This window comes from Xyrauchen texanus, chromosome 40 (assembly GCF_025860055.1).
Source record: "Xyrauchen texanus isolate HMW12.3.18 chromosome 40, RBS_HiC_50CHRs, whole genome shotgun sequence".
Lineage (NCBI taxonomy): Eukaryota > Metazoa > Chordata > Actinopteri > Cypriniformes > Catostomidae > Xyrauchen > Xyrauchen texanus.
Genome location: NC_068315.1, coordinates 25,129,005 through 25,142,551, shown reverse-complemented (window position 1 = coordinate 25,142,551; position 13,547 = coordinate 25,129,005). Strand labels below are relative to the sequence as shown.

Here is a 13,547-nt window from a genome sequence, read left to right as displayed (position 1 = left end):
CCGCCAGGTCCCAGGCAGGAACCCTGGACCTGGTTGCCGGTCTCATCCTCCATGTACCACGGAGAAAACGAATGACCAGCTGGTGCCTCCCCAGAGGCCCATCACTCAGTGGTGCATGGAACGCCGAAATGGCAGCCACGTACACCTTAAGTGTGGAAGGGGAGAGACAGGGGCCAGACCCACAGTTTCCGCAGCTCTGGACGAGGGTGGAAGACTGTGCCCCCTGCCTGAGACAACAGATCCCTCCTCAGAGGAATCTGCCATGGCGGAGCTATCAGGAGTGAAATTATTTCTGAGAACCATACTCGGGCCGGCCACATCGGGGCAACCAGAAGAAGACTGATGCCCTCTTGGCAGACCCTTTCCAGGACTCCTGGGAGCAGAGCGATCGGGGGAAATGCGTACAGGCGAAGCCTCAGCCAAGCCTGTACCATGGCGTCCAACCCCAGTGGGGCTGGATGTGAGAGGGAGAACCAAAGTGGACAGTGGGACGTCTCTCGAGATGCGAATAGATCCACTTCCGATGGTCCAAATTTGTCCCACATCAACTTCACCACCTCTGGATGAAGTCTCCATTCCCCGGGCCTCAGCCCCTGCCTCGACAGGATGTCTGCTCCCTGATTCTGAACCCCTGGAATATATATTGCTCTGATAGACAGTATTTTCCCTTGGGACCAAAGAATTATCTGATGCGCCAGTCTGCACAGAGGGCGCGATCTGAGCCCTCCTTGTCGGTTTAGATAAGCTACCACTGATGTATTGTCCGAACGTACTAGGACATGGTAACCTTTGATGTCTGGAAGGAAGCTCCTCAGAGCCCTGAACACAGCCAACATCTCTAGACAGTTTATGTGCCAAGAATGATGATGGTCCTGCCACAGACCCCTGGCAAAGCGGCCGTCCATGACCGCGCCCCAGCCAGTGAGGGAGGCATCTGTCGAAACGGTTTTCAGGCAACATGACGCTCCCAACACTGGCCCTTGGGACAGGAACCAAGGTTTCTTCCATATTAGCAGAGAACGAAGGCACCTGCGCGTTACTCTGATTATACGAAATGGATTCCCCTTGGGGGAAAACCCCTTGGTTTTCAGCCACCACTGGAGGGGCCTCATGTGTAGAAGGCCCAAAGGTACAATGTTGGATGCCGCTGCCATGAGGCCCAGCAGTCTTTGAAATTGCTTTACAGTGATGGCCTGGCCTAGCTTTAACCCGGCCACCATCGCCATAAGGGACTCGATACGTGCAGGAGACATGCGTGCCTGCATCGTAACCGAAGTTCCACACAACGCCCAGAAACGTTGTGCACTGGGATGGTTGTAACACACTCTTTTTGTGTTGAGTCTCAACCCCAAACTTCGAATGTGGCCAAGAACGACATCTCGATGCCGAACCGCCATTTCTCGAGACTGGGCCAGAATGAGCCAGTCGTCGATATAATTCAGTATACGGATGCCCTGAAGTCTCAGTGGAGCAAGAGCTGCATCCATACATTTGGTGAATGTGCGGGGAGATAGTGCTAGGCCGAACGGAAGAACCCGATATTGGTAAGCTTCAGCCCAAAGCGAACCTCAGGAACCTCCTGTGACATGGAAGGATGGATACATGAAAATAGGCGTCTTTTAGATCTATCGTGACAAACCAGTCCTCGGATCTGATCTGACTCACGATGACAGGAATAGTAAGCATTTTGAACCTGAACCTCCTCAGAGACCGGTTCAAAACTCTGAGATCTAAAATCAGCCTCAACCCCCCATCCTTTTTTGGAACTATTCCTAACACGTTCTATGGCCTCCTTCAGCAGCAGAGATTGCACTTCTTGTTCCATCACCTGAGCCTGCCCCGGAACCACTGTAGTCTGCACCACCCCAGAGAATTTGGGGGGGCGGTGCCTGAACTGCAGTCTGTACCCTGATTTTATTATATGCAGGACCCATGCAGATATGTTGGGAAGATGATTCCATGCCTCTACAAAATCTACTAAGGGAACCAGCCTCTCGAGGCTGGTCTCTGGTGTTTTTCGCGCACTGTTCTTGACCTCCTGAAGCGGGATACCGGCAGGATTTGGTCGATACAGTTCTTGTGACCACAATTGATGTGTGTTTTTTTATCTTTTGATGCGAACGGCACGGTGTGCGTTCGCTGGAAATTGTTGTGGCCCGAAGCGTCAGAGACGGCGGGAAACCGACACCGATTTCCTGAGGGCTCCGCTGCGAGAACAACCTCGGTTGCTCTGCAGCGGGGGACAGCCCTCCGAGGTTCTACCACCCGGTTAGGACCTCTTCCCGAAGCCCTCCTAGCCTTAGGGACGTCCCTCAGGTCGGCCCCCTGGCTGGAGGGCTTCGCTGGGAGCGCTTCCTCTGTTGCCAAGCTCCTGGAGGAGGGGCTCTAGAGGAAACGCTCTCCTTTGCTCTGCGTGCGCGAGGAGCTGACTGAAGGCTGGGGCTGATCTGTTTGCCCCACCCTACTTGATTTAGACTTGGATTTACGGGGGAGAAACTGCTTGAATGCCGCAGATTGTTTCCTCGCCTCCTGAAACCTGTCGACAACCGATGTAACGGCGTCGCCGAACAGGCCAGAGGGCGAGAGCGGGGCATCAAGCAAAAAAGCTCTGTCTTTTTCTTTTATTCCCAACAAATTTAGCCACAGATGCCTCTCCGTGGTCACCATAGCTTCCATAGAGTGGCCAATAGCACGGGCCGTCTCTTTAGTGGCCCGGAGAGACAGATCTGCGGCTCTGTGCAACTCCGCAATATCTTCGGGAGTTGGCCCCTCCCCCTCGTCTAAATCTTTCAGGAGATCGGCCTGGTACGCCTGCAAAATCGCCATTGAGTGCAGGCATGAACCAGCCCGACCTGCCGCCATGTAAGCCCTGCTTATTAATGCAGATGTATCTCTGCAGGGCTTACTAGGCAGCGCCGGGGTTTTAAGGGAAGATGCCGACTCAGGAGAGAGGTAACCGGCTAAAGCCTCCTCCACACCAGGCATCTTCCCATAGCCCATATCCCGTGCCCCTAAAACATAGCTGTAATCGACCACACTGGGGGTGGAGACACGGGACCGAATGTGGTTTATCCCACGATCTCGAGATCTCTTTGTGGAGATCGGAAAAACGGCAAACCCCGGCGCTGGAGTTGTGACGTGTGCTGCAGGAAACGCTCGTCTAATTTGCTTCCGACGTGCGTTCCCTGCTCATTTTGTGGCCAGCTAATGTTAAGTCTGGCCACAGCACGCGTCACAACCTGAACCAGCTCCTCATAAGCCTGGCCGAAACCCGGCATGCTTGGCTCACGGTCGTCCACATCAATGCTGAGCATTTCCACTTCCTCGGAAGCAGAGAGCTCGAGCATTGGGACCTGATCGTGGGCAGAAGAAGCCACGACGCGGGCTTCTGCACCACTCACAGTAGGCTCGGGATCCTCAAACGAAGAATGAGAAAGTGCAGGAGCAGTCTCATTCTCATCTGCAAGATCCCGCTGCGAACCCCACGATCTCAATCGCCGCGCTGCCTCAACAGATGCGGGACCAGAACCGTGGGGAACGTGAGCCTGACCGTGCTCATCAAAGCACACCAACCGGGAGTGCAGCACTCTCAGGGGTAGTGCTTCACAGCTTTCACAGGCAGATCCCTCGAGAGCTGCCTGTGCGTGCTGCGCTCCCAAACAGTGCACACACAAATCGTGCGTGTCCCTACCCGTAATAAAACGAGGCAGGGGTGCACGCACTTCTTGAACTGTTCGGTGGCCATAATTCTTTTAAATAGGACAAACAACACCAAATAAGACAAACAATATACATAGAGCGCTTGCTGAAGAGCGAAAGCTAATGTGTGTGTGTGCCGGCGTCACTTTTATGCATCCGGTTATGCCGTCACATGTTACGTCATGACGCAACACCAATCAAGATTGGAATAGTTTCATTCATACTTCAGAGGCGCACGCTAAGGAGCGTTCCCCAAAGAGTCGTTTTCAACGACGCAGTGCGAGTTCCCTCGGAAGGGAACCAAGTAGCAACCATAAGATAAGCGTCTCCATAGTGCAATGGTGCAAATTTGACTGTACAGTATGGTGTGTGGAAGTCTCCTTTTTGACTAGTTTTGGAGAGAAATGTATGTACCTGCGGTTTTGTCTCCTCCTCGTCCTTGTAGAAGTAAAGATGGTCAGCCCGCAGCACAAACCAGCGCAGCTGCCAATTCTTCATGATGTTCCTCTGCTTCTTCAGCCAACCAGCCTTTAGTGCCCCCTCTTGGAGGCCTGGTGAGGTGGAACGACATGAGCCACGTGATGCCTCACCCATCACCATGCTCTTGGACCTGGCTGTAGGTGAGGAGAACAGACATGCATGTATCAAAGATATTATGATCCTGCGAAGAAGGATGACAAACCCTTATAGAAGTTTTGATGTGCTAGAGTACCCCTAAAAGTTGACAAAATTAGCCTTTATAGGCTTTCTCTTCCAGCAGAGCAGACTAAAAAAATTTAAGGAATATTCCAGGTTCAATAAAAGTTAAACTAAATTGACAGCATTTTAGGCTAGCATAGGCTAATGTGGATTACCAAAAAAAAAAAAAAATTTTTGAATCAAGGTTACAGTGAGGCACTTACAATGGAAGTGAATGAGGGCCAATTTTTTAACATTAAAATATTAACTTTTTCCAAAAGTTTGGCCACAAGACACAAACAATATGTGTGTAAAGATGATTTTAGTGTCATAAAATTACTTACTAACATTTTCTGTGTAAAGATTTACAACTTTGTTGCCATTACGATGTAATATCAGCAAATTAAAATGTAAAAATTACAATTTAAACAACATTACAGCTCAAATATACATACAGAGTTTTAACAGAATAATTATTTTAAGTATTTTTAATAAAAGTATAAGCTTTATGATTCTGTCTTTAAACCCTCCAAAAAATGTCCCCATTCAACTCCATTGTAATTGCCTCACTGTAATTGCCTTAATATTTATTAATATTTTGAAGAAAAGAAGGGACAAGCTATAATTATTATTTCTATATATTTTTTTATGGTAATCAACATTATGCCACAAATACCGCTGATTGAGCTAAACTTGTATTGGACCCGTAATATTCCTTTAACTCTTCCTGCTTTTAGTGGAATATAAAACATTTTGTCCAATACAATGCTCTCTAGAATGGGAATGTCCCTCCCCCTAACATGACTGACTGGCACTGACAATACTATAGCTTATAACAATAGCAAATAGCAAATAGCAAATCATGATTCATGGCTATGATGTAAACTAGAGCCTATTAGCTGTTTTAAAACAAGTCCTTCTGAATGTCCCACCCAAACTTTCTGTTTCAATACGAAATAGATAAATGTGGGATAGAAAAAGCTATTTCTATTTCAAAAAAAGAAAAGACAACTCTTCAGTTGGTTCACACTTTTAGCTCAAGGACAAAGTGGTTTGTACTGAAGGGTATTTCGAGCCTTGTGCGCACACATTTTACCCTGGAGTAAAACACAAAGAAGAATCCTGTTTGCTCTGTGCAACGTTTCCTCAGGTAAAATTGTCTGCAATCCTCTTCCTCTGTAGCACTTGCTTTTTTGTCATGCCAAAAGAGAAGGAGAGTTTTCATAGTAGGATCACCAGAGAATAATTTAGTCAAAGGTGCACTTGATGTAGAAACATCATAATTTTGGCATTTCAGATAGTTTATCAAATGTGCCAAACATGATATGCATGTCTACCTAAGTAGCTATGCTGTAAAGCAAGTGAATATAAAATCTTGATGAAAATAAGGAGTTTGTTAGTGAATTTAGCTGTTTTGGTGTACTAGGGGTACATAAGCTGTGGTGCTTCCAGGCTCAAGACTAGACTATGGTCAAACCTCAGAATGGATCATTTAATGGATCCAGCAGAAGCACAAAGTCATCTTGCCTCTGGGCTCTAGACTCACAATCAATGCCTTTGTGGCTTTTAGAAAAATAAATCAATGTGTTTTTTTTAATTCTATTCTATTTTTCAGTCCCTTTACACAGGTGATCTGTAAAACTGACTGGTTAATATTTAAGTCTCATATTCATGCTTAAAACACAGTGCTCTGGAATACTTGGTCACTGCATACACACTGCAGCTAAATTCGGTTGTCAGTTCACTTTTGAGTGCTTAATCCTTTTCTATACACACAGTTTTATTTGCTATGAAATGACACCCTTCGCACCATACTACCCAAACATCCATTCGTTGTTTCAACTACAGTTCAAAAAGTAACCCAACATCCATTTGTTTCAACTAGTTTAGTTACTAGTTTACAACAAGTTTTAAGTTTACAGGCTCTTGAGGAGACAGATGTGTGATGGCTGCTCAATGGCCTTTTCCATAATATCCCCTCCTCATCGGCCTTGATTACATTAAACATGTCTATGGGTAGAATCAATATGGTAGAATCAATAGCCTTGCTCTGCTGGAGGAGAGCAGAGGAAGAGAGTGTCAGAGCAAGAGATATCTGAGCTTGCTCACTATTAGGGCTGGACTGGTAATCTGGCATACCCGGTGGGCAGACGCACTTTGGGGCCGATCAGGGGCGGACTGGCCATAAGTAGATCTACGAAACGTGCTGAATGGGCCACAATTAGCTCAAATGAGCCACCGTGTTATGCAGAACAGACCACAAAATGGCGCCGTGATATGCAGAAAAGGTTCAGACAGTGAAATTTTTGAATTATAATAGAGTTCAACAGTCTGGTTCTCAATTATTTGATGATGCCATGTTCCTCGCAGCATCAGAGACTGAGATGGTCCACGGAGGATGTTGTCGCTCTTTCTCGAGTGATTTCCTCCTAAATAGATTAGTATTTTGCACAACTGTTTCCCGGTGGAGAGTGGTTCTGAGTATCATCTTGCGAGCAAGCCAGCACACCTGTTATCCTGCTCTGCAGATGCGGGGTGGGTCCAGACGTCTAAACAATTCGGCTTGTATGCCAGCCACCTCGCTCCAGTTTGAAAATAATCTTCCCTCCCGAATTCACTAGGTGGGGAAATTAATCATTATTATTAATCACAACTGAGGTGTGTATTAATTAATATTGTGTACAACCGCTTCTTTCTGTGTACTGCATTCAATAAGAATGTTTCACACACTCCAATATGGAACTCCAAAAGGATCATATTTCACCAATGGTGTCCTATCATCCACAGTCCCATTGAAAAAATGGGGTGTGATGGTGCGGTGTGCAGAAAATTCACAATCTCCTCACAGAAAATGCGATAGAGATTGTATAGAACTGTAATACCCTATGGTTTGTCTCTAGCTCCTCGCACGTTCATGAAGTGTATCAATGCGGCACTCACACCGTTGAAACTGAACGGCGTTCGCATTCTGAATTACCTCGACGATTGACTAATGCTAGCCTAATCAGAGGCACTATTGTGTGAGCACATAGATCTAGTACTTCAGCAATCGAACAATCTGGGTCTCAATGTCAACTGGACGAAGAACAAACTTTCCCCCAGCCAACAAATCAAATTTTTGGGGGTCCGACTCAACTCGGTGAGCATGCCTGTGCAACTCACGAGCGAGCGCGTTCAGACCATTCTTCAGTGTCTGTCTCAGATAAAACTGGGGACAAATATTTTCAAACAATTTTGCATCTCATGGCAGCAGATTCCGCCATTGTATATTTAGGTCTCTTACACGTGAGACCTCTCCAGCACTGGTTCAAGCATCAACTGTCTGGCTGCTCTAGCACCATGAACTACCCCAGACTTTTACTGTCAGGTTGTTATGCTGGGTCAGGTTTCAAGTGGAAAGTAGTGATCACGAACACGTCCAATGCTGGCTGCAATGCACATCTATTATTTGGCACCTGGACAGGTGCGAAGAAGGCGTGGCACATCAACTGCCTGGAACTGTTAGCCGTCTTTCTAGACCTGAAGGCTTTTCATTCTGAGATACAGAATCACCATGTGCTGATTCATTCTGACAACATGGCGGTGGTGGCACACATAAATCGCCAGGGAGGAATTTATTTGCTGTAAATGATGAGCCTGGTGTGGTGACTCTTCCTATAGAGCAAGCACCATCTCCTTGCCCTGTGGGCGACATATGTCCCAGGCCGTCTGAATTATGGTAGGGACCTGTTGTCACACCAAAGAGCATTGCCGGGCAAATGGAGAATTCATCCTCAGACTGCCCTGTGGATTTGGGAAATATTCTGCATAATGGTGATTGATCTATTTGCCTCCGTGGAGAACGGCCACTGTCCTCTTTGGTACTCCAAGTCCCAAGCTCCACTAGGAGTGGGCAAAATGGCCAACAATTGGTCGTACACATTTCCCCCGGTTTGCCTCCTTCACTCTGTCATATGCAAAATCAGAGTGAACAAGGAAACGATTCTAATGGTTGCACCGAAGTGGCCCAATCAGTCCTGGTTTCCAGAAATAATAGAGATTCTGGATGGCCCTCCATGGGAAATACCACTAAAGAGGGATCTCCTCTCTCAAGCGCAGGGCACAATCTGGCATCCTCAGCCCAAGCTGTGGAACCTGCATGTGTGGCCCCTGAATGGAGTGGGGACCCCCTTTCAGCCTCTAGACTCTGTTGAATTGCATGTGCTTTCTCTTAAGACCACATTAATGCCGCTCTGGCCTCAGTAAGACTGGTCGTGATTTGCAAGTGCTATCAGTCGACAATCCATGTCTGGAGTTTTGTCCGGGTCTTTCAAAAGCAAACATCAAACCCAGAAAAGGCTATGTGCCTAAGGATTTGTCCACGCCTTTCCGAGCTCAGGTGGTTCACCTTTAAGCCTTTTTCCCTCCTCCATTTAACTCAGATGAGGAACAGTCCTTGCATTTGTTATGCCCTGTGCAAGCGCAACACACATTCATTGAGCACACCTGCCAGTTCAGACTGTCTAACCAGCTCTTTGTGTGAAATGGAGGATGCACAAAAGGAATGTCCATCTCCAAGTAAAGACCTGGATCGTTGATGCGATCGCCCTGGCTTACGAGTTGCAGGGTGTAAATTGCCTAATTGGTGTTAAAGCACTCTCAACTAGAGGCATTGCCTCTTCATGGGCATGGACGAACAGTGTGTCCTTACAAGACATACTGTATGTTTTGCAGCAGGTTGGTCTTCTCAAAACACATTCGCAAGGTTTTACAACCTAGATTTAACGTCTCTCTCTTTGCAAGTCTTTGTCTATAGTGCTTGCTATTTCGCTGGTCAAACATGAACTTGTGCCCCTTTTTAAGTATGGGTTCCCCTGTTATTTTACACAACCGTCTGCATTCAATCCATTGTATTTCTTACTTGGTCACAAGAACTTTCATTGTAAATAAAACTCCCTTCCCAACTGGGTTCGTGAAGGGGATGATTCATACTTCTGTATATGACTACTGTTCAGATATCGATTCTAAGTGCTCCCCTCCTGGCTCACCCTGAGTGTTATTCACTTGCAGCATACTCATGTCGGTCGCCGTCACGCAGGGCTGTGGAGTAATGTTATTTCGGTTATTATGCTTTGATATCCCTCTCTGGGAGGGTTAGTCCGTGTAGTGTGATGTGATTGGACTCTTTTTTCCTGAGATGAAGGGAATGAGACATTGTGTAAACTGGCCGCACTACAGACTCTACAGTACACTACAGTTTTTTTTAGGTGCGAGTGATGCATTCTTTGTCCGTCAGTCAGAGAATTCTGAGGAATGGTGATTGTGCGCCCGCTGAAGGGGCATAAACACCATAGCCAATCTTAGAATTGCCATTATTGTAGAAAGGTTTCCTATATGCGTCAGCATGACACAATGTCTCGTTCCCTTCATCTCAGGGAACTGTGGTTACATACATAACTGAGATTATTTCTGTGAATATTTCAACATAGTCAAACCAGTTGCAGAACTGGAAACTTTCAGCTGTGATATGATTAACAGAAACACAAATATATATATATATATATATATGTTATATTTGTGTTTTAAAAATGTTTATAAATGTTCCCCCAAAGCTGTAAATTTGTGAACCTCATGAGAGAGAACTTTTTCCATGTGCTCTGGTTTACAAAAATGTTTTTTTTGCTACACTGCAAAACAAGTATTTTTGTCTTGTTTTCCAGTAAAAGTTTCTAAAAATTCATAAAATTTGATTGTGATGAGGAGGAGGGCGTGGCTGGGCCATGAGTATGCACGCCCGGCGCTGAGTTGCCCAATCAGCATGAAAGAGATAAAGGAGGAGCTGGGGACGCCAGAGAATGAGAGAGAGCGCATGTGTGTTTTGTTCTGCTGAAAAGTTTTGTTCTGTTCTGTTTTGTTTAATTAAAAGTATTTTTGGTTGATAACCCGGTTCCTGCTTCCTCCTTTCCCCATGAACTAGAGGCTTGTCTGCCACAGTAATTTATTTAATTATCATGGAAAATGGCATACGATATTGACTTGATTGAAGAGAAACCTGACAAATTTAAGTGAACTTTAGACTTAAACAAGAAAAAATATCTTTTTAAGGTTTGAGCAATTATTTTACTCAGAGTTGAAGTCAAATGGAAACAAGTGCAGAGACCCAATTTGCAAATTTCTCTACACAATGATTCATACCTTCCCTTTTTGTCATGGGCGTTTCTAGTATGTGGTTACCACAACTACCAGTTTTTGCAAAGAGGGGATCAAGTCTGAGAATAGTTGCCTCTAAAGTTGAAATTAAAATTAGATGGAAATTATGTTTTCATGTTTTGCATAATGACCAGAAATGCCAATGTCAAGTTACAAGCCTCTCTTTTGTGGCATATAAATTTGACACTTTAGATAAACTCTACCTTTTGGTGAAAATTCAGCTTTTATTTTTAAGAAATGCAAGACATGTTAAAGTAGAAAATGCATATTTTAGACCCAAAGGCAAACAAGTTGGGGATAGTGTACAGTCAGCTGGTCATAATCGCAAAATAAACCCTGTCAGGGTGGTCAGGACCCTGACATGGAGTGAAGGTTGTATTTTGCCATACTGAAATGTCTGACTGAAAATATTTCCCACTTATTACTTGTCAAATAAATAAACGATAATTTAAATTTGGTTTTATTTGAGAAAAAGACCGCTGAGTGATGCAAGAGATGTGAAACTAGCACAGCAATATAGAAAGCTGGTTGCTTTGGACAGCTGTGAATTGTACATTTTAGCGACCATTGCACAAAAATATCTAAATGCCGAATGCTGCAATTGACCAATCAGAATCAAATATTCCAGACAGCTGTGTAATTAAGTGAAACCTTAATTGTACCATCGGAATAGATAGTGCTGGAATTTGTTGATAGTCACGCTTCATGCTTTAATATCTCCCAGTAGATGCCTTGATGTTCAGCAGGCTGCTTATAGCATGAGGAGGGAGCGGTAGGAAGCTACAACCAGGTTTGAGAGAACAGTAAAGGGATAAATTATTTTTGGTTATTAACCCAGCGTCATCCATCAATTTGATGCATGATGAATGAAGCCTTGTGCTTTAGATCTTCCCCTGCCTGTACATTTCACATCTCACCCAAGATCAGACCATTGTGGGCATGTGTATAGCAGCACTCAGCGGGCTACGGATGATGGTGAAATGTGTGCCTTGATGTTCAGCTGTTGTGAGGTGAAACATGCATCACTGGTTGGTCGTGGTTTGTCGTACAGTCAGCCACAACACAATGAGAGCAAAGCAAGAGGGTTCTATTTTAGACTCACTGTGGGTTTCTTGAGAAATAGTGGAATTGAACATTTACTGTATTTGTCTCACAGCTTGATTTATCCAAATATTTGAGTGTGCAAATAGTAGAATTATCAGTTGCAGAGTTGTTGGCATGATTTTGGATGGATAGTTATACATGATGTATACATTCATCATATTAAAATGTTTCTAAAACGGTTCATTATCTTAATGATTATAATTTCTGGTTTCTTTAACAGAAAATGTGCTTCTCTGTAACCTTCAAAGAAATCAGAAGAAAAAAATAAAACGTTTCAATAATGTACATCATGTAAAGGTATTTATTGTCTATATTTTCACATGTATACAGTAATATTGATCAACTTAGAGGAAGGATCATCAAAATTACTCCAATTCATAAATTAGAAATTAAACATTTCGACTAAACAAATGTGTACATGTGTATTTATTGGCAATATTTTCATATGTATATAATATTGATTAACTTGATTAAAAATGATTCTGTTTTAGAAATTTGAGCTAATCTGTTTTCATATTTACTATCTGTATATAATATTGATTATCTAAATTGATCATCAAAATTAGACAATTTTGAAAATAAATAAATCAAAAAAGATTGTTGATTGCATTCATTTATGTACAGATATTTACCATCTACAATTTCATATTACATATATGACTGATCATTTCAGTGTAATGTCATAATCCCAGGGTAAAATGATCAGCATGTTAGGAGCAGACATAATCCAGTGTGATGAATGTACCAGTATGATTATGCGAGCAGCTGCAGCAGAGATGCTGAGAGATGACAGCACGTACAGTATGTGAGGCACACTCTGAGAGCAGACCGTGACAGATGAAATACAAACGCAGTGTACTGTACCTCTCCTGGTCTGTCTGATCTTAGGACTCAGCATGGCTGCCATCGATGTTCTACCCTTCCACTGCTCAGCATATTCTTCCTCCTCTTCTCTGCTGTCAGTGCATTCCCTCTCTTGCTCCTCTCTCCGTGGATCCCTCTTCCTCTCCTCCTCGCTCTCTATGCTCTTCCCCGCTAGCTCGCTGACCTCATGTTGCAGGCACTGGCTGATTGGGGGCTGGGGGAGGAGGGATCCCTCACACACAATGACGTGTGCACATGCTCGCCGGTTCTTACTCACATATACACACGCACGCTGGTCCACACCCACCAGGCATTGCATTATTCATTATCTGCTGCTCTACATTGACCAGGCAGTGTGTGTATGATTACAACAGGCTGCCCAGAAGACCAAAGCCACATACTCGCCTCCTAATTGGCCACAGGCTTGTGTACTCAAGCTCGCTCGATCTATCCATCTCAAGGGATATCTTATCCTGCCTGCCTTCCCTCTCTCTCTCTCTACCACACACACACACACACCTTCATTTAAAGGGATAGTTCACCCAAAATAAAATTTCTGTCGTGATTTACTCAGCCCTATGTCATTTCAAACTATATGACTTTCTTTCTTCTATAGAACACAAAAGGAGGCATAATATTGCCTCAGTCACCATTCACTTTCATTGTAAGAAAAACGATGCAACAAAAGTGAAGTGACTGTGGTATACTGCATAACATCATTTATTTGTCTTTTTTTTTTTTTATCAACATAAGGAGGTCGTATGGGTTTGTAAGAACATGAGGATAAGTAAATGATGAGTTTAAATTTTCTGGGTGAAATCTCTCTTTAATATTCTCTCTGTCTCCATCTCCTGCCCCTTTCTTACCCATCTTTTTCTTCAAGACATGCCCTGAATACACCACCCCCAGTATGGTAGATAATGGCTCCACCAATGCAATTGAATAAGCTCAGCCCTGAGTACCACAGCTGGTTCTCTCACAGAAAGGGTGGGGGCAGGAGGGAGGCCTAAATG

At 44.4% G+C, this 13,547-nt stretch overlaps 1 protein-coding gene across 1 annotated transcript in view; it reads right to left on the bottom strand.

Moving 5' to 3' along the window:
* The window catches only part of LOC127633907 (rho GTPase-activating protein 22-like), a 37,669-nt gene extending 25,000 nt beyond the window's left edge, over positions 1-12,669 (bottom strand). Inside the window, exons 1-2 of the mRNA XM_052113284.1 lie at positions 12,535-12,669; positions 4,114-4,313 (exon numbers count right to left, since the gene is read on the bottom strand). Of these exons, the coding sequence (XP_051969244.1) occupies positions 4,114-4,313; positions 12,535-12,577 (243 nt within the window). The 5' untranslated portion in view covers positions 12,578-12,669. The remainder of the gene's footprint in view (positions 1-4,113; positions 4,314-12,534) is intronic.
* Positions 12,670-13,547: the final 878 nt, after the last annotated feature.